The sequence below is a fragment of the Serinus canaria genome, chromosome 2, assembly GCF_022539315.1.
Source record: "Serinus canaria isolate serCan28SL12 chromosome 2, serCan2020, whole genome shotgun sequence".
NCBI classification, from domain to species: domain Eukaryota; kingdom Metazoa; phylum Chordata; class Aves; order Passeriformes; family Fringillidae; genus Serinus; species Serinus canaria.
In genome coordinates, this window is record NC_066315.1 from 25,422,993 (window position 1) to 25,442,819 (window position 19,827).

Below are 19,827 nucleotides of genomic sequence, written 5' to 3' on the forward strand. Positions count from 1 at the left end.
GACAACCATTTTGATAAGAGGATAATTGAGGCGACACTGGTGTATAATTAGAGGATAATTTATGCTATATCCACTTTTATTCCACCTCCCAAAATAAACCCAGTCCATAATCATTACAGGCAAATTGTTCTGAATTTTATAGCAGCAATTTGAACAAAGTACTGCAGTTAATCATGGGAGATTTTTGTGTATTCCTGATTAGAAGTCTAATTGCCTCCTTCCAGAAAGTAAAAATAACTGTAAAACGACTCTATTTTTATCATTAACAATGTTGACAATAAAATAAAATCAACTGGAATTGTAATCTAAAGACAAATTTAGGGCGCAGGCACTTTTTTTTTCCTTGGGTCGTTTATATCCTAATCAAGCTTTTTGCCAAAACCGCCAACCGCACGTAGCCATTTGCATATATTTGAAAGCCATTACGGGAGCTGCTGCTGCTGCTGCTGCGTTCAGCGGGGAAAAATGCGCTGCGCGTCGCTTCGCCGCAGCGAAAATACCGCGCAAGGAGGCGGGGGGGAGGGGGATGGCGGGGGTCGTGTGCCGGGGGGATGCGGGATTCGGGGGAAAGGGGTGCGGGGGGATGGGCACGGGCGCTCCACTGGTCCCCACCCGCGCGCGGGGCGCGCAACGCGCGCGGCTGTGGGGCGGGGGGGGGGCGAGGGGGGCGGGCGCAGGCTCCGCGCGCGCTGCCGGCTATGACGTCAGGGGGCCGAGTGACCAATGAGGGAGGCGCTGCCCTCCGGAGACGAACCATTCGACTCGTGCGCGTCCCTGCCCTTCAAGTCGGAGAGCCGGAGCCCCAACTTTCCCGGCTCCCACCTCAAACTGCCCCCACCCTCCACGCCCCCCCAGGAAAGAAAAAAAAATCTAAAAAAAAAAAAAAAAACAAAAAAAAAAAACAACACCCACCCCACGCGCCGGGGGGATGAGGGAAAAGAGCGGCGCAAAAAAGCGGCGGGAGTAGCCCGCCCTCCCCCTTCACACACCCCGCACACCGCCCTCCCCTTCCTCCCCTCCCTCAGTGAACGAGGCCCCTCGCACAACGGCTCCTTGGAGAGGAGGGGGGGAAGGAAAAAAAAAAAAGGCGGAAAAGAAAAAAAAAAAAAAGAAAAGAAATTAAATTAAATCACCGCCGCCTCTCCAGCGGTGCCGCGGCGGGTAAGGGAAGCGGCGGTGGCTGGGCAGAGAGGAGGCAGAGCGCGGGGGGCGAGCCGGGGAGCACCGCGCTCTCCCTCCCAAACTTTGATGATGACCATGACTACGATGGCTGACGGGCTGGACGCGCAAGACTCCTCCAAATCCGCCTTCATGGAGTTCGGGCAGCAGCAGCCGCCGCCGCCGCAGCCGCCGCCGCCGCCCCACTCCCAGCAGAGCTCGCCGGCAATGGCCGGAGCCCACTACCCGCTGCACTGCCTGCACTCCGCCGCCGGCTCGCACCCGCACCACCAGCATCACCACCACAGCTCGCCCTACTCCGGCAGCGCCGGCTCCTACAACCACCGCTCGCTGGCCGCCTACCCCTACGTGAGCCACTCGCAGCACAGCCCTTACCTCCAGTCCTACCACAACAGCAGCTCGGCCAGCCAGACGCGGGCGGACGATGCAGGTGAGCCGGCACCGCTTCCCGAACCCGCTGCCAGCTTCTCCCCCCGCTCCCTCCATCCCCGGGCCTCTTCCCGGCCCCCTCTACGGGCACCTGCATAACGACCCCCGCCGTGCCCCCCGCTCCCGCCGAGGCAGGCGCCAGCCCGGGGTGCGCAGGACGGCGGGGAGGAAAGGCGGGGGGTGCCTGTTCCCGCGGCCCCTCCGCGGGCCTACTGCTGCGGTACCGGCGGCGGGGCCGCCGCGCTCCCTCCGCGCCGGCGGCGGCTGCTGGCGGTACAGCGGAGCTGCGCACCGGTGCCGTCCCCGCTCGCCCCGCGGCCGGCGGCGAGGGGCTGCGCTCGGCGCTCCTTTGTTACGGCGGGACCGGCTTTAGGCAAAATTCCTGCTAACACCTGAGGAGTGAAAGTTTCCAGGCGAGCGGGTCGCATTCCGCTCGGGGGCCGTCTGATTTATGTATTTCTTTTTTTGCAGGGAGACGTACATATCCATCCAGAGGGGCACGGGAGGGGTGCGTGGGGGGGGCGAAGCATTGTTAAAAGTCTCGGACTGGTGATTCACTGACCACCAAACTGGCGACATGAAGTCAATTAGCCAAGTAAAACCTGGATGGCCCTGGAACGAGGCATACCTTCGCAAAGCCAGCGCTGCACTTTAAATTTTAAAAAATGTTTTCATTTCTTTTTTTTTTTTTTTTTTTCTTCCCGGGAAGAAGGAGAGCGTACCCACTATGCCCGGACAGCTGTTTTTTCTCCCAGTAGCTCCCAAGTGGCAGCCTGTGCCTGCGCCGTGGGGTTAAACAGGCGTCGGGACGGGCTTTGGCGTTTTTAGTAGCCGTGGCAGCCAAAATACCCGCGTTTAATAGCTAAGGAGGGTGATGTTTCAGCTGTGTTGTTTTGCTTGCAGATCAGCAAAAAACCACAGTGATTGAAAACGGTGAAATCAGATTTAATGGAAAAGGGAAAAAGATTCGGAAGCCTCGAACCATTTACTCTAGTCTACAACTCCAGGCTTTAAATCATCGCTTTCAGCAGACTCAGTACCTGGCACTTCCAGAGAGAGCTGAACTGGCAGCTTCATTAGGACTTACCCAGACACAGGTAATTACTGGGAATTCCAAATCGCTGAAATCCTGCTCGAGCAACAAAGGCCAAGCAAAGTATGATGCTCCCTAAACATTTTGGCCTCTGTCGGGAACGGTAGAAAAGGTAAAGCACACGGTTCCCATCTCTCCACGCTAGGACTTACCTAACGCGCGGCAGAGATCGGGCAGCCGCAGAGAGAGCTGAAAGCGCCCTTCCCTCAGCCGTTTGCGAGCAAGCGCTCCCTTCTGATGCCACACATATTATTTTTAAATTGCCTATATTTTCAGATAATTCCAGCAGCACTGAGATGCAATTGCCCAGCTGTGAAAAGGAGAACAAAACAAAGGCAAGGAATCGCTGGGCCTGAGGTAGAGCTAAAAGCAAAGCTGCCTCGTCGCAACGTTTATAGGTAGAGGGGAAGCAGGAACACGTTAGGAAATACCTGTTAAATCAATAGTTAATTCACCCTGGATGACTAACGCAAATGCAGTGGTTAGCCTTGGGCAAAATGTACGGAAGGTGATAATAGATCTGAAGATCAAAGACAGCCGTGTACAAAATTATGGCAGGTTAAGCCATAGTTAAGTGTGGTTGGAGTAGCTGTGCCATTCTGCTAATTTAAGCTTGAAAGACATATGAGGCATTACAAGCTTACCAGGCTGGGGTTTGTGGAGAAGTGCATGGATAGATGGGATCAATCCGGGCAAAGTGTTGTCATGTGAATCTATGAGCCTAACAAATAACTTCAGGATTTTATCAATGTCATTGGCAACAGTCTCTTCCAGACAGCGATTTTTAAATACTCAGCAAACATTAATAATGGCAGTGGGCCTGATGGTTTTGCAAATGGGATTTTAGTGTCCTCAGCATGCACGCTCCGTCTCGCTGTTGTCTCTCTTTCTCGCTCGTATGCATAAATTTTTCTTAGAGGCCCGATCCTGATCTTGTAGCTAGAGAAGAACCCCTGCTTATTCCCTAACATTATGATTGCAAAGTTTGAGAGGTCAAATACTCATGGGGAATTTGTTTTCTGTTTGATTGATTAAAAAAAATACATCCTGTATACATGTCTTACCCATATATAATTGCTATGATAATTCTGACCCGCCAGTGGGCCTGATCCTTGCACACCTTATCGGGTGCAGGCTCCCTCCTCTGGAATTCTGCTGGGTTAGGAGCAGGATGAGACCCAAAGCAATGTTGATATACCATTACTCACAGAGAAAATAAAAATATTATTTCTTTAATAATCCATTTTAATATAAAGCCGCAATCCTGGTTCTATTATGCTTGCTCACCTGCCACATCAACATGGACTGCTTGATCTGATCGTGAGGATTTCAGAAGCACAATTTCTTTGTAAGATGCCCTTTGTCTATTGGCTCTTGTCTCCTGGCACAAAATCATATGATTGCCCATGTTTGACAACAGTTTGCCCGAACGATCAAATGACCTCCAAAATTCTGAATGAGGTGCTAAAACAGGAGACCTCAGAGCATGTGGTCTGCTCAGGGAAACAACAACGTGGCCTGCTCGGGCAAACAACGTCCCAGGTTAAAACCTGCATCCCTCTCGCTTTCCAGCTCTGCTCTGCCTCCCCTGTTCTCTCCCGCTGCATCCCAAGCCCGAGAGCAGCCGTAGCTACCCCTCCTTCCCCTCTCCCCATCCCCGGCTCCACACCCGACTGGCGTGTGCCCTCAAGACTTTCTCCAGATTATACCCCCGGCCCCCAGGGTCTTCCCTGCCGTGCCCTGGGCGCTGACGGCAGCCTAATATCTAATGCGTTTCGGTTTACAGGTGAAGATCTGGTTTCAGAACAAGCGCTCCAAATTCAAGAAACTGCTGAAGCAGGGCAGTAACCCCCACGAGAGCGACCCTCTGCCCGGCTCCGCTGCCCTCTCCCCTCGCTCTCCAGCTCTGCCTCCAGTCTGGGACGTTTCAGCCTCTGCCAAGGGAGTCAATATGCCTCCAAACAGCTACATGCCTGGCTATTCTCACTGGTATTCTTCTCCACATCAAGACACAATGCAGAGACCACAAATGATGTGAATTGTCCAAGAGAAATAATCTCCCAAGAACGCCTCGTCTCGACATGGCAAGAAGTTCCCCTGCTTTGCCAAGCCGTGCCAGCTAACAGGCTCTGTGTGAACTTGTAGATGCGGCAAAGAGACAGTGGCTTTATTTTTTTTTTTTTTAAGTAACCTCAGCGATTGATCTTGAACAGAAAGACACAATTTTCATTCTGGCGCACAGAAGACACTTCTCTTTAGGATATTTTCCTTTGGACTCCAAGGCACCAGCCTCTTTCTCTGTGGAGTATACGTCAAAACAAACTTTTTACAGACTTTGCCCACAAGAACCTGAATCTACCATGGCAGCCGTTTTTACTTGTTTAATGAGCTAAAGACATTACATGATGAAAGAGAGACTAGTCAAAGCTCCTTCATTTTTATTCACCAAATCCGAACTGGGGAAAGGATTAAAAGACAGAAGAAGTGATTTTTTAAAAAATTTAAGATTGGGGGGGAAAAGGAGAACTGGTTGAAAAAATGCAAATATACTGTAAGATTGGAACATTACCACGAAGCAAAATCTGCATGCTTTCTCAAAATGTAATGGGCTACGGCTCAGAAGAAACCACCGTCTCTCACTCGAAGAGCCCCCTCATCCGCACAGACCCGCACCCGCACACAGCCGGACAGCGTCCCGGAGACGAGCAGGAAAGACAGAGCGAGGGATTCGCGGCCAGACCCAGACCCGCCGCCGCGGGCTGGGGAAGGACGGTTCAGCGCTGCCCGGCGGCAGCCTCAACCACTGAGCGAGAGGGACCTTTCCCCGAGCAACCTTTCTGTATATATTGTTGAATTTTAGTTGTACATATACTTTGTATGTTTTTGTCTTCTTTCATATATAGAGTAAAAGCCACAAAACGCCCGCCTGGCTCCTATTTCTCTTCACGTTAGCGGATCCCCACCTGCCCCGACTTGCCCCCCAGATCGGTCCGGGCAGAGGGATCCTTGTGCCCAGCTTGCCTGAGTGCACAGACACCCCTACCAAAGCATATATCTGCAACAAAGAAAGAAAAGATGAAGTGGGGTGGGGTAGCTGGTGGTTTAGTCGGTTTTAAGGCTACGACTTAAAGACAGGAGGTACCGAGTCCACAAAGATACGCCTAGACGAAATTGCTAATCACCCGGCCATTTCTGCTGCGATTTTACTGCTCCGCTGCTTAGCTGAGCTTTCTCGCCGAGGCAAAGCTCAGAGTCCTGTCTTTCTTCCCAAAGGTTGGAGACTCCAAATTATTAAGAAAGGAGGCGCCCTCCTTTGTTTCAAAGAGCAGACAATGCAAGCTGAGGAATGTTTTGCAAAGCCCTGAGAGGTGCCCAGGCACACAACACGCTGTCCAGCCAGCTTCAGCCGCACCGGCTTGTGGAAAGCACAGCAACAACTGACAATGAAAAGCCTTTTCCTCATCCAAGCTGGGTGCCCCATACTGCGAGAATTAATGGCTAGAGACCTGGGCATCCTTCAAATTATGAACCTTGAAACCACTGAGCCATTTATCAGAAGTCAATAGAGATCCTCAGAGTGCTCCATATAATGACAGCTACATACAGTCGTGCAAAAGGACAGTCACTATAATTAGACACAAAGCAAAGACTACTTACCAATATACCAGTTTTTTGGGGGGTGTTTTTTGGTTTGGTTTTTTTTTTTTTTGAGCAACTTCCACGCTCAGTCAGTCTTCAGAGTGCTTTAAAACCGATCAGTCTTGTCATTTTCTACCATTCGTATTGTTACATTAGGAAAAATGTTTTCTTTTCTTTTTTTCCCCTTCCCACTGTGAAACTTTGGGTTCAGAGCTCCCCAGGATCAATTCTGAACAAAGCCTCCAGCTGCAGTGCCATCCAATTTGAAGCAGACATTGGGGACAATTTAAGGTTTTTATCCACAAGAAGGTTTTTTTCCATTCTCTTAAATGCAGCCATAATTAGAGTAATTTTTCATGTAGCCCGCTGATTACAGCGTTTTTACCGTCAAAGATAATTACCTGTAATTTTCTTCCACTTTTAATACTAAAAAGCCATCTTTATTTAGATTCAGGAACAGGAAAGGCGAAACAAAAGAGGAAAATTATTCTGTTATTCATACACAAATTGCAGAGACGTAGGGCCTAAAATTGAAAATTAACCAAAATTATAATGCTGAAAAGAATGGAAGAGGCTTCAGAAGTACAGCTGGTAGTGGGGCTCACTGAATTATTCAAATGACACTGGAGAGAAAGCTACCATACATTTAAACCAACAGCATTGTGTGCATCTTTCAGAAAACCCCGCTTTACACCCCCCCCTCCCCCCCACGCCGGCCCCTGTGCGGGCTCCCCCTCGCCTCGCAGAAGGGCGGCGGGTGCCCCGGTGAGCGAGTCCCGCAGCCCGGGGAGCCCGGCCCGGCCCGGCCCAGCCCTGCCTGGCGGCTCCCGGCCCGCACGGCCCCCGCAGGCGCTTTAACCCTTTCGCTGCGTGCGCCCAGTGGGGCCGGCGGCGGGCAGTCCGTCCACTCCCGGGCTGGCGGGCACGGGGGGCGGGGGAGCGGGGGCTTCGCTGCCTCTCGTGGGCTTGCAGGGGGCTCGTCCTCCCCCTCACGCCACGCGTGGGTGCCGGCGCGGAAAGCCTCTGGCTGCGTCGTGCCCTCCTCCCCCGCGAGTGATTCCTCAAATAGACTCAGAAAAAGCCCAGACAACAAGCGAGGGAGCGAGCAAATAAACGATAACAATAATAATAAAAGCCCCATTAGCTTAGTGGCGTGGGAGAAGGTGGGAAAGGTAGGCCTTCCCGGGAGCGGGGTGGGAGTGAATGGCAGCAGCGGCTCCCACTCGCGCGGCAGCCGCCCCGGGAGACTCTCGTGAAACAGCGTCATCTATGGATGGAGCAGCGGCAGCTCCCCACGCCTGAAGCAAACCTGCCGCCGCCGGGCTGCCAGCGCCGGCTCCGGCACCGCCTGCCGCCGGGCTCCGCCGCCCCGGGCCGCGGAGAGCGGCGGAAAGGCGCTGCCGCCGCCCCGGGCCGCGGGCACGGGCGGACGGGGCTGGCCCGGGGTTCGCACGGCTTCTCGGCCGGCCGCCGAGTCCCGCGCCGCCGCTCCGGCAGCCCGTCCCGTCGGGGCTCCCGCCGCATCCCCGCCGCCCCCGGCAGCATAGCGGGGAAAGGGGGCGCTTATCTGTCGGGGTCCGGCCGGGGAGGGAAACCACCTGCGCGAGAATGACCGCCGATGTGGGGGAGCAAAGACGGAGCGTGCCTCGATGGGCAAGGAGCGGAGCAGCCACCAACCAACCCCAAACCCGAGCGAGCCCCAAAACTTACCCCTCTGAAAATCTGCTAAGCAAGGATCGGGGTCTAGAAATCTGTACTGAACAGAAGCAGTGGAGAATATTTTTCTGAGTCTCAGGGCAGAAGCTCTTTCTCTATATTCTTGGTTGAGTGAGCACATCCAGGTGTGAAATTGTTTGCACACCCCAGCACCTCTTATATTGCCAGCAAAATTAGCTGTTATTACTGTCACTGTTTAGTGATGGTTAGCTTGATAAAAAAAACCTGCTGTAATCAAGACCTGGCGCATCTTTGCAAATTACAGATAATTGTAAACGTCCAGATTATGATAATAGCATCCTAATCCAGCCTGCAATATAATTATTACAGAGTGTTACATCTGAAACTGTCCAGTAGGGCTAATTCAGCCATTATTTAGACCCTATTTTTGCACTGCAAATGGGTTGCTGAGTTGAAAATGTACGATTGTAATTTCACGGGGCACTCAATGAGTAATGGTATAGGGAGGGAAAAATACAAAAGTGAAATGTGAACAGTAGCGATCAAATCAAACTCTGAAGGACAAAAGGCTGTTTGATTCATAGGGAATGAGAAGAGCGGGAATTAAGAAAATAGCAAATCAGTGGTCTGCAGCGTTACGTGTCCAAATCTCAACGACTGCGAGCCTGATGTGCAGTCAGGGACTGCTGCTTCGGCTCCCGCCTTGCATCAGTCCGCCTCTCGGCTCGGCTCTTCCCGGCAGCCTCTCCCCGGCACCCGAAGCATCCCCGAGCTCCCCACCCATCCCCAAAAGAGGGCTCGCCATTGTCTTGTGCCTCCTCTCAGGTGGCTGAACGTCACTTTCGGGCAAGAAGCCTCTGGAGCCTCGGAACCGGGCGGAGGAGAGCGTGGGGTGCGGGATGCCAGCGCCGGGCACTCCGCGGCGGGCTGTGCAGCCGGCGGCCTTTTGCGCACCCGCTGGACCGGTCCTCAGGGGTCCTTAGGGAAATTATCACAGAACCGACTCAATTGTAATTAATTAATCAAAAGAACCCGGCTAACAGGACTACCTGCAGCTAGCGAAGTTAACTCACTGGGCTAGTTGGCTTTCGACTCCTGATTAACTTTTATTAATCCTGGACACGATATACACAAACCCGCTTCATTTTTTAATGACCTAAATCATCAAAGCGCGGTTGCCGCCGGACCGGTTGGTCTCCGGTTAGTCTCGGCAGGGTCCAGATGAGAAGAGGGAGCGCCCGGGGCCGGCACCATGGGCAGGAGGGCTGCCTCCCCAGCCCATGCTCGCTTCTTCCGACCGCAGCAGCTCCTGACAGCCCGCAGTCTACCTCCACGCCCTTTTCTCCACGCGCATTAGTAAAAGCCAAGAGAATAAAAGAAAGCTCGGTGGATAGCGCGAGGCGAAAACCCTATAAACCGCGTTATACTGTACGTATCGATGAGACAGTAAAGATCTCCTGGAATGGAGGGCTAGCTCCGCAAGCAGGCAGATGATGCCGCTGCAGAGCACGAAGCCGGGTCAGCATCCGGCCCGGAGAGGCTCGCTGAGCCATCCTGCAAAACACAGGCTGAAGTTTATACAGCCTCTCCGGGAGTGCCGAGGGGCAGTCGAAGAGGAGCGAGAAGCCACCCCCAAGCTCTTCTTCGCCAAATGTCCAATCTGTCGCAGGTTCTGGCCGGGGCTGGCACTCTGGGCCCTCACCTGAAGGTGATTAAGAAGGTGAGGGCGCCGTGAGTTTTACTCGCAGCTTGGAAGGTCGTGTCAGTGGAAGGTGTTCTCACAGAGAGCAGGGGCGGGGTGCGTGGCGGGATTTATCAGGTCTGTATTCCAGGCAGATAAACTATTGTTTATCATCCTCCCTGAATCGCATATAAATAGATGCACCACCGAACAAAGAGAACTATTTAACTGATGCAACACAGATTCTCCCTAAAAAGAGAGAGAGAGGCTTAATGTAAACTTCGCGTTTCCTATTTTCACAGCTCTTATCTGACCTATAAAACAGGTTATTGAGTAACTGCAAGCAATCGCTCAGATGACTGAAAGCAAGAAGAGGGGGTTCCCACACCTCCCCCCCCTCCCGCCCCGATTTTCCAGAAGCAATAGATCTCCGTTCCTTAATCCACAACTGAAACACCTAAAGTCTGTCAGTCGCAAAATTGCGTGGCAGAAATCTTTAATTGATGCCACATGTGGGATGCACTCTGGGGACACAGCGCTGCCGGCGGTGGAGCGGGCAGAGCGCGGAGGCCCGCGCAGGCAGCGCGGCCGCGGGGGAGCGAATGCCCAGGGGACACCGAGAGGAGTAAGAGGGCGACAGGAACGCCTGACAAGCGGGCTGCCCTGCCGCCCTGACAGGTTGGAGGGGGTGTTTTTTCTTTCCCCGGGAAGGAGCGGGAGGGAAACCGAGGCGCCCGGCGACGAGACAGCACTTCCCGGCTGAAGGCTGGGCCCGCGGGCAGTGCGGGCAGATGCCCGGGCAGGAGCGGGGGGCTCGGGCGGAAGAGGGAAGGTGCTCAGCCCGCCGCCGTGGGAGGGGGTGGCGGGCACTATATGTGTCTGCGTGTGGGTGATGTAGGTGTGCGTCCCAGCCGAGGGATAGCGCAGCCGGGGCTGGATATGCTGGGGGTGTGAGAGCCCCAAGGGGGGCAGGCGGTGTCAGGAGCTCTCGATCTGGGGAAGCGGGGGCTGTAGGCTGCTTTGTGCGTGTGTGTCTGCGCGCCTGTGTGTGTGTGTGTGTGTGTGTGTGTGTGTGTGTGTGTGTGTGTGTGTGTGTGTGTGTGTGTGTCAGGCCCTGTGGCTCAGCCCTGGAGCCGCTCGGCACCCACAGGAATGTGGCTCCTCTCGGCTCCCCAAACTGCCCCGGCTCCACATGGAAGTGGCCGCCAGGAAAACAGAAGGGAGGGGAAGAGGGGGAGGGGCGGGGAAAGCCCCGAGCCAGCAATCCGCCGAGCCCAAACCCAGCACCAGACAAAGGACAGTTCATGCCATCCCTTTCCCGGGGAAGCAAGGGGGGAGGCCTGGCCAAGCTAGGCTCCAGGGGGTGCACCCAGGCGGGAAGAGGCGCCGGGGTGTGCCTGCCTGTGTATGCGGGGACAGAGGGGACAGGAGCATCCCTCCCCTCGGCCCGGGGCTCACTTGGAGGGACGGGCGGCCGTAGACTCTGAGTGTTCATCGAGGTTGGATCCACGCGACGGGGAGCCCCGGCGAGGGCATTTCTTTCTTATCCTCTCCAGGGGAGGGATGCCAGGCTTTTCCCGACCTGCCCAACACCAACCCACTCTGGGAGGAGGAGAAATTAAGCAGGAAGGGGGACCGGCATGGAAACCAAGCCGAACTGAGTCGGCTGGCTTGGAGAGGCGAGCGATGCCTAGTCCAGCGGCCGCAGTGTAAATTCCCATTTCTGCCCGGTATGCTGCTTGCCGGCATTCCGCCTTCCCGGAGCTATTTCGGTGCTGTCGGTCCGGGCCGTCCCGGCCCCGGCAGGTTACCGTAACCCAACAGCCCCGCGGCACCTCCTCAAAGAAAGGGGTGGGTGGACCCACCTGGGAAATTGACTTCCACCTCTTGTGTCCAAACCTTTCTGCAAAGGGAAGTGACCTCCGGGAGGGGAGAATTTCTTACTGCAGGTTGAATGCTTGTCTAGAGGGAAATGAGGAAAAGAGCGGAAGAAAACGAAAGGGTCAAGTTTTAAAAAAAATTTTTGCACAGGATGGAAGTGAGCAGAAGAGATGAAGCCGAGTTCTTCGTCAGCCCCAGAGTCGCGGGAAGTCCCTGAAACCTTGCGAGTTAAATGAGCAGGAGACGGTCCCCAGAACGGCGGAAGAGATGAGGAACGGCGGGGCACCGCGGCAGGGCGGCCGCTCTCCGGCAGCGGGCAGGGGTGGGCAGCCCGAGGCGGCCCCCGTCGCCCTGCCTCCGGCACCTCCGCCGCCTCCCCGGCGTGCAGGGAGCACAACTGAACAAACTGGTCTATTGTACTGCAAGACATTTACCAACCCCCAAACCTGCTACAAAACAGCAAACGCGGGCTTCTTTCTTTGGGGAGAAAACAGCGCAAACCACACTCACGCACACGCACAAAACATGGCAGGCAGGAGAGGAAGGAGAAAAAAGGAGGGGGAGGGCAGCGGGGAGGAAGACTGGAGATAGGTAAGTGCGCTCCAGGGCAGGAGCGTGCCTTTTCAGGCCTCGCCTCCCCCCCTTCCAGCACTCTCCCCGCCAGCCTCAGCTGCCAGAGGGGCATCTTTCATCTCGGGGATCCTTCCAGCGACGCCTTTGGCACGTTCGCTGCTGTCGCCGTACCCCGCACGGCCGTGAGTTACCGCCGCCCTCTAGGATGGGGGTCCCCGTGGGAACGTGCGCCGCCGCGGGGGCCCCGGGCCAAGATTTCGACTAGGGAGAGAGCCCATGCTCCGTGCGAGGGTCCGCGCCACGGGCAGCACTCCGGCTATGTCGCCCAAGCCGCGCCTCCAGCACTGGGCAGCGCTAGCGACTGCTTTGATGCAAGGGTTTTTCCCTAAAACGTGTAAAAATAAAACAAAAACAATAAAAATACCTCTGAAACGTTCCTCCTTCAGTCGAAGCTGCCGCAGGCTTTTAGCAGGAGCGAGGGGAGCGGGGCCCTCATTTTATTCTTTTCTCATATTTAGTGGCTCCCTTTGACGGAAACGTAATTTGTATAATTAGCCGAGCGCACACGGGCGACTGATGGGCTGTGGAGTGTGCAGCTCTCGACGCTAATTGCTCTCAGGAAAGGATTCAGAGCGGCTTAAGGCGAGAGATTCGCTTTCTCGCATCAGGATGGGCAGCTTTCCCTTCAGCTTACAGCACTGTGCAGTGAGATGTACGCGGTCTTGCCAGAGCCCCTTTCCCAGCGGGGAGAGAGCACCGCCGCCCTCGGCTCGCCCGTGGGTACCTGCAAGGGCCAGATCCTGCCAGCACGCCCGGACTGTGGTGGCACTGCAAGGCACCGGAACAGAATACGAATTCCCAGCTCCCGTCCTCTTTCCTCACTTTCTTTCTGAAAGCAAATCAGTATTATATTTTTTCCCTCTTATTAATAGAAGAAGGGGTAATTTGGAAACATTTCTCTTGGTCGAAATAATTTTATTTTATTCAGAATATACAGTTTAATTCCTCTATCTACAATTATTTACAGGGTTAAAATAACATTGAAAAAAGTCTCTGGAAAAGTTGAGGTCATAGATTTCAAGGCACCAATGATAGTGTCCACAGCTGAGCCAAAAAAGTCCGTATTGTATAAAAAAGGGTTTCCTTTGAAATGCAATAAGTTACATGCACAAGCTTTACACATTTTAATCTTTTTGTTTGTTTCTTTTCCCTTTTAAAAATTCCCCATATGCATTCCTTTCGTTATTATTCCTCAACAGTAAAACACAGGAGTCCAAGGAACAAAAACAACAACAAAAAAAAAATAAAATAATAAGGGTCAGGCTCTAATAAATCGTCCCAGAGGCCAGCGCTAACGGGTGCTGTAGGGAGCCGTGGGGTTGGAGATGAGAGTTGATGGAGTTGGCAGCGGGGTACCAGGAAGTGGAGCTCTCCAGGTAGCTGGATGCAGGGGACGGGTTGGAGTTTGGAGGGTGAGCGTGTGCGTGGGCATGGTGGCTGAGGGAGCGGGACGAGCCCTGAGGTTCCCAAACCGCAGGTGACTGTGGAGAATTGCAGGCCATGGGGTCGCTGGAGCTGGGGCTGTGCTCCGGAGGCATCTCCCCGTTTTTCATGATCTTCTTGATCTTGGATCTTTTATTCTGAAACCAGATTTTCACCTGGGAGCGGGGCAGGAGGAGAGGAGAAGGGAGGAAAGGGGGTGTGGGGAGGGAAAGCGACACCATTAATGCCCGCCTGGCAAGCCGGTGCTTCGCGGTTGCGGAGCCCCGCCGCCCTCCCGCCCCTCCGCGGGGACCGATCCAGCCCTTCCCGCCGCGCCGGGGTGAGCCCGGGTTTTGGACCCGCCGGGCCGGGCCGGGCCGCTTGCTGTACCTGTGTTTGCGTGAGTCCCAGGGAGGCTGCCAGCTCGGCCCGCTCGGGCAGGGCGAGGTACTGGGTCTTCTGAAACCTCCTCTGCAACGCTGCCAGCTGAAAGCTGGAATAAATAGTCCGGGGTTTGCGCACTTTCTTTGGTTTGCCGTTCACCATCCGCACCTCGGGTTCCGCCACCTCCTTCTCTGCACGGGCGCAAGAGCGGGAGAGAGACGCAGACTTGTTAAGCTCGGGACAGGCTCCGCTCCGCGCCGCCGGGGCGGCATCCCGCCCGCGGGCCGGGCCGGGCCGGGCAGCGGCGCCGGCCCGACGGGCCCCTGCGGCTCCCCCCGGGGCTCCCGCAGCCGGGCGGCGGCCCCGCGCAGCCTCCGCCGGCTCCCCGCGGTGAGACGGGGGGGGGAACCTGCTCCCTCCGCACCGGCCTCGGCCACCCCCGGCCCTCCTCCTCCGCCTCCCACGCCCGCCCCGGGCATCCTGCCGGGCGCGCAGCGCTGCGCGGGCGGGAGCGCAGGGCATGCGCGGGCTGTGGGAGGATGGTTGGGGCCCTGCTGGGAAGAGCTCTATCCGTAGCGAAGTCGGACTCAAGGCATCGACCACTTCCTCCGCACACCCGCGCCATCCCCCTGCCGCCGCCGGCGTGTCCCCAAGCGCCGCCGCGACCGCACTCGTCCCAGCCAAGCCCCAGCCGCTTGGCTTTACCACGGGGTTGTTTATTTTTTTTTCCTCCCTGACCCCTTCTTCATTTTTTTCCCCCTTTCTTTCTTTCTTTTCTTTTTTTTTTTTTTTTTTTCCCTACAGCAAGTTACAAAGAAGTAAAGCACTAAAACCGCGACGCTTTCTGGCGAAAAACCCTCCCGGCTTCACAGCCCCGCCACTGCGGTCTCCCCCTCCCAGTCTCCTCCCCCGCCCCTCCAGCACAGGGGGAAGGAAACTTTCTTCAACACCGCGAACCTGAGTTTGAGACACGCAACAAAGCTCGGCTATTTTCTCCCTCTTCCTGCGGGGGGAAGGAGGAGGGAGGTAGCCGTGGGGGCCCGGGGGCAGCTGACAGAAGCGCTAAAGCGCTAGTCCTACAATTTGTAGTTTAGATCATGCGAGCTGGTCAAAAGAAGTAGACGAGTAAACCAGTTCTCCACTTTTTTTCCACTTCCAATTTTCTTTACCACCCCCCCCCCGCATTTATTTATTTATTTTCAGTTTCTCTTCTGGTTCGGGGAAAGCCACATCGCCGTGCCCCGTGGGTCAGGGATCTGCCGGGGCGCGCTCCCCCAGCCTCCTCAAAGCCTCGGGACCTTCCCGCACACCCCGGGCCCCCGGCCCTCACCTGGCTGGCTGGCGGAGCTCTGGACGCGGTTGTAAGCCCCGCTGTACTGGTGGTAGGGGCTGGCGTAGCTGTAGTCTGCATAGGCTTTGGCAGGATAGTTCCCGGCAGATCCGTTCATGCCGTGGTACTGGTACTGGTAGGGGTTGAGCGCTTTGCCGTAGGAAGCCGAGGTAGGCGAGCAGTAGCCGTGCGGGGCTCCCCCCGCCGGGCTGTAGTAGTCGGAATCCGTAGCGGAGGACTCGGGTAAAGTGGGAGATTCCTGGGACGGGTGGTGCATGGCTGCAGCTGTCTGGAAAGGAGCTTGGAAGTCGCCGGATCTGATGTTGGGGACCCTTCTGTCAAATACTCCTGTCATAGCTCGGAGCCGGCGGCGGGCTGGGGCTGGCGGCGGGGCTGCTCGGGTCTAAGCAGACATGTCTGGGGGAGGAGGCTGCGGCGCGGTGTCTGTCTCCGGCAGACTGCTGGCTGGGGCGCAGCATAGGCTTGGTTAAATCCTTAATTGCGCTCTTACGCACAGCAGGGTGGATCGGGTTCCATTGGCCAGAGCAATCGGGAGCAGCGACACCCTAACTCGTCCAACTAGTTTAGCACAACAAAGCTTTGGCTTATAAAAAAAAAAAAAAAAAAAGGAGGGAAAAAAAAAGGAAAAAAAAGTCCCATTCAACCTCTTTTTAAAGTGAATACCAACAGCAATCTCCGAGTCGGAGCGCCGCGATTTGGAGGTTTCCGGCTCCCCCCACCCTTGTAGCTGGCCGGCGAGGGGGCTCGGCCAGCCCCGCCGCCCTGCAGCTCGGTGCCCCCGCACCTCCACCCGCAGCGCCCTGGGGGAGGGCTGCAGCCACGCCGCTCGGATTTGCCGTCCGGTCCCCCTTGGCTACGTTGATGGCTTGGGAACACCACACCGGGCGCTCCTGGCTCCAACTCGATTTCTGATCTGGTGACAATAACCATTAGCGTCTGACCGTGTTGTTTCCCTCGGACCGTCCTTCTTTCCCGGGGAAACGTCCGGGACCTCCGCGCTAAATACAGCAAACCCTATTACCCCCAAGTACCTTGAATTTTAGTTACATCATTTCCTGCATTTCCAAGACCCCAGCACGGCCCGGAGCCAGCGGGAGACTCCCGGCATAACGCCCTGCCGTGGGGGCGTGGGGGAGCTGCTAGTGGCACCATACGGCCTAGGGGCACCCACCCCGCGGATTTCGCCAAAGGCAACCTGTCCGTGGCACGATGCCCGTGGCTGGAGAGCCCCCGACTGTCTCGCCAGCTCTGGAGCCCCTCAAGGTTCGCTTGTGACCGCTCGGCCCCACGAACGCGGGCTCCTCAAGTCCCCGGGGCGATGCTCACCGTCTGGTCCGCCTCCGGCCCAGGGTCAGAAGCCCCTCACGAAGGGAGTTCAAATCACCCTCACGCGAGGGCAGGACCACTGTGAGGCCGTCGTGGGGCTTCTCCACTCGGAGGCTGTCGCAAGAGCCCGCTTTCCGGGTGACAGCCCCATAGCAGCGGCCGGCGCTGTGCGGGGGAATCGCTCCCACAGCACTCTGGCCAGGAGCACCCTCCTTCACCTGCACCCCTTCTCCCGCACTCATCTACGCACCCAGGTCCCGGGCAGCGAGCTTCATGTCCGGGCCGGGGAGAGCCACGGGCTGGTGATGCCCGTCCCTGCTGATTTTACAGCAGTGTTGCAAGAAAAAAAAAAGGATCAAATTTTACTAGACACTAAGGAAAACAAATAAAAGGCTGTTTTCAGTGACCTGGAGTTGTAGATTTTTCTGAAGTTGTTTACTCTCCAGATTTAGCCTGTTTGCTCACCGAAGATCTCCCAGCCAGCTGAGTAACACTTGTAACACAACCGTGCATGTTGTACTTGAACTTATTGTTTGCTTTGGAAATGTCCACAGCTCATATAAAATCACATTAAACAAATCCCTAAGCATTTCATTACTGATTCACTTACTTAAATCCATGGGAAATATCTCTCCCCCCTCTATTTTTTCCCTTTCCCCTCCTTGTTTTTTTATTTTTTTATTTTTTTTTTATTTTGCAAGGAGAAGAATCAGAGAGGGATACATGTTTATGACTGGGGAAGGGGAGAGTAAGTTTATTAAAGCTCCAGTTTGCATCCAGCTGGAAGGGACGGTAGAGGTTTTAAGCAGACGAAAAGGGGGAGAGGGGGAGGAAAGCCCATTTGTGTCATAAATTCCAGGGCACTGCACTTCAACACGTTCGGGCAGGAAGGTGCCGTTTTAGGGGAGAGAACGGGAGAGGAGCTGGGCGCCGGTCTCGCACCCAGCCTCGGCAGCTCGGGAGCCGCGGCGGGTCCCGGCCAAGCCGTCCCGACAGGCTGCTTGTACAGCTCACCGGGGAAATCTGCATCTCTACAGCAGAGAAAGTTTCCTCTTGTTTTATTCAGTAGCAGAGCAGGGGACCAAAAAAAAAAAAAAAAAAAAAAGCTTAAAGCTTCGATATTAAGATGGGAAAAAGAGGCAGAAGCCCAACAGATCCAACCGCAAACCCCCCAAGCTGATTTTTTTTTCTGAAGGCATCCGCCGCCGTTGCAGTCCGTGCGAGGATTACCGGGCTGAGAGCACAAAAATCCGCCTGTTTGCGGGTTTCCTGCCCCCCGTCCTTCCCAGCCCGAACCCGATTTTCTTGCCTTTCTGCTGTTTTCCCCCAGCGGTTTTTATTTAACACATCCGGTGGGAGCGGGCCGTTCGGAGGGAGCCGGAGTCTGTTTTCCATTTCACAATATGGTCATTGTTTACCGGCACATGCCCGCCGCGTCGCCTGAGCGGCTGCCCGGGGCCCCCGCGGCCCGTTCGGACCCGAGCCCCGCTGACCCTCGGGGAGGTGGGCGCTGTGTCCGTGTGTCCCGCCGCTGTGTCCGTGTGTCCCGCCGCTGTGCGGAGGCGCGCGCGGGCCGTGCCCGTGGCAAGAGCGCCCCGCCGTGGCCGCGGAGCCGCAGCGCAGCCGCGCTACCTGCGCGCCTCCGCCCCTGCCGCCCCGCCGCCGCCGCCGCCCCCGCCGGGGCCAGACTGAGCGGCGGCGGCGGGCGCGGAGCCGGGCGGCCCCGCCAGCGCTGTCCCCTCAGGGCACGGGGACCGGGGCGCGGGAGCCGCCGGGCCGGCGGCCGCGGCAGGACAACGCGGCGATTGTTCCTGCCCGCGCCTGGGAGCTGCCGCGGGGGCGGCGCTGGGGCCCCGACCGAGCCCCACGGCGGGCCGGGCGCTGCGTCCCGGCCGGTGCCCGCCGGCCGCCCCGCCCTGCCCCGCTCCTGCTCGGGACTATCCCCACCGGCTGAACCCTCCGCCCGGGTTCACTGAGGGCTCCCCGTCCCCTCTCGCTCCGCGGCGCTTTGTTTCCAGCCAACAAGAAAAATATTTCGGATGAGCCTCTCAGACTTTTGGATAAAATCTTGCAATTGTTCACAGAAAATCTTTCACTTTCTGGATAAAATATTCTCTCTTGGGCACCGAGTTTTTGCTGGGAAACTTTATTTGCATGGAAATTGCTGGCAAAGAATGAAAGGAAATTTTTTCCCTTCCTTAAAAAAAAGCCCCAAACAGCCCTCCGCAGTGGAAACACAGATTAACTCTTGTTTCACAGCATCAGAAAATGGTGATTGCCATTCAACAACTTCAACAACTGAGGACTTTCCTAGTCTTATGCTTAGGACTTGTTTACCTAGGGGAGTGTTTTCAGAATGAAGAGGCAAAGGGACTGAAAGTCCTTGTATTCTCACCTAAGGCGAAAAAAAAAAAAAAATCTGCTGCAAAGTAAAAAGTCTTGAAATTTTCAGTATGGGCAGAAACTACAGGGATTCAGTGGAGAGGGGTAGTGAACTGCCCAGAAGAATGTTCACAAGACAGTGAGAAAGGGAGAAATGCAGGAAAGGATTTTGAAGAGCAGCAATTGCAAGCAGGGAAGGAGAAATAAACCTGACAGAAAACTCAAGGAAGGTTTGACTTGCATCTAAGACTTTTTGCTCACACTTCAGTAGCTTTTTGAAGAGCTTTTGGCTTTGGATACAGCTGGTTCAGGGAGAGGAAAATGGGCATGTCTCCATGTAGGCACGACATGCTCTGCTTTGGGGAACTGAAGTCACTCCTAAAGGAAAGGATATTTGTGTTCCTGTGAAGGTCACCATTTTTCTTGATGGAAGGATGCACAAGTGAACTTGGGATCAAAGCCTGTGTGGTCCCTCAAACACTGGTGCAGGCATTGTTTTAGTTCTCTATCCAAAAGGGTCATCCATCCAAAAGGTCATTTCCCATCCCTGGAAGAGCCTTTTCTCTTCCAGTTTTTTATGCGTGCCCAAGAATCACTGGGCCTCCAGTTAATGAAGTGAACCTGTCACTTTTGGCATTTCCATGGCTGATGGATTCACTGCCAGGCTTGGCCACAGACTAGGCTCTGCTGGCCTCGCTTGTCCAGCTTGTAAATTGCACATAAAAACCATGACTTACAATCTCAGGAATT

At 55.4% G+C, this 19,827-nt stretch overlaps 2 protein-coding genes across 2 annotated transcripts; one reads left to right on the forward strand and one right to left on the reverse strand.

Annotated features, from left to right (window-relative positions):
• The first annotated feature begins 1,035 nt into the window (after positions 1-1,035).
• Positions 1,036-6,919, forward strand: DLX6 (distal-less homeobox 6). The gene is made up of 3 exons (XM_030235633.2): positions 1,036-1,609; positions 2,512-2,705; positions 4,488-6,919. The coding sequence occupies exons 1-3, from the start codon at positions 1,249-1,251 to the stop codon at positions 4,737-4,739; spliced, it is 807 nt and encodes a 268-aa protein (XP_030091493.1). The 5' UTR covers positions 1,036-1,248; the 3' UTR covers positions 4,740-6,919.
• Positions 6,920-13,106: 6,187 nt separating this feature from the next.
• Positions 13,107-15,863, reverse strand: DLX5 (distal-less homeobox 5). The gene is made up of 3 exons (XM_009085983.4): positions 15,349-15,863; positions 14,025-14,209; positions 13,107-13,810 (listed from the first exon to the last, which is right to left on the reverse strand). Exons 1-3 carry the CDS (start codon positions 15,701-15,703, stop codon positions 13,478-13,480), a joined length of 873 nt encoding a protein of 290 aa, XP_009084231.1. The 5' UTR covers positions 15,704-15,863; the 3' UTR covers positions 13,107-13,477.
• Positions 15,864-19,827: the final 3,964 nt, after the last annotated feature.

Excerpts from the sequence above, each read along its gene's own strand:
- DLX6 (XM_030235633.2), top strand. The coding sequence starts at position 1,249 with ATGATGACCATGACTACGATGGCTGACGGGCTGGACGCGCAAGACTCC. Across the intron at positions 1,610-2,511 it reads GACGCGGGCGGACGATGCAG|ATCAGCAAAAAACCACAGTG; the intron begins GTGAGCCGGCAC and ends TTTTGCTTGCAG. Across the intron at positions 2,706-4,487 it reads TAGGACTTACCCAGACACAG|GTGAAGATCTGGTTTCAGAA; the intron begins GTAATTACTGGG and ends TTCGGTTTACAG.
- DLX5 (XM_009085983.4), bottom strand. The coding sequence starts at position 15,703 with ATGACAGGAGTATTTGACAGAAGGGTCCCCAACATCAGATCCGGCGAC. Across the intron at positions 14,210-15,348 it reads GAGCTCCGCCAGCCAGCCAG|AGAAGGAGGTGGCGGAACCC; the intron begins GTGAGGGCCGGG and ends GCGCCCGTGCAG. Across the intron at positions 13,811-14,024 it reads TGGGACTCACGCAAACACAG|GTGAAAATCTGGTTTCAGAA; the intron begins GTACAGCAAGCG and ends CCCCGCTCCCAG.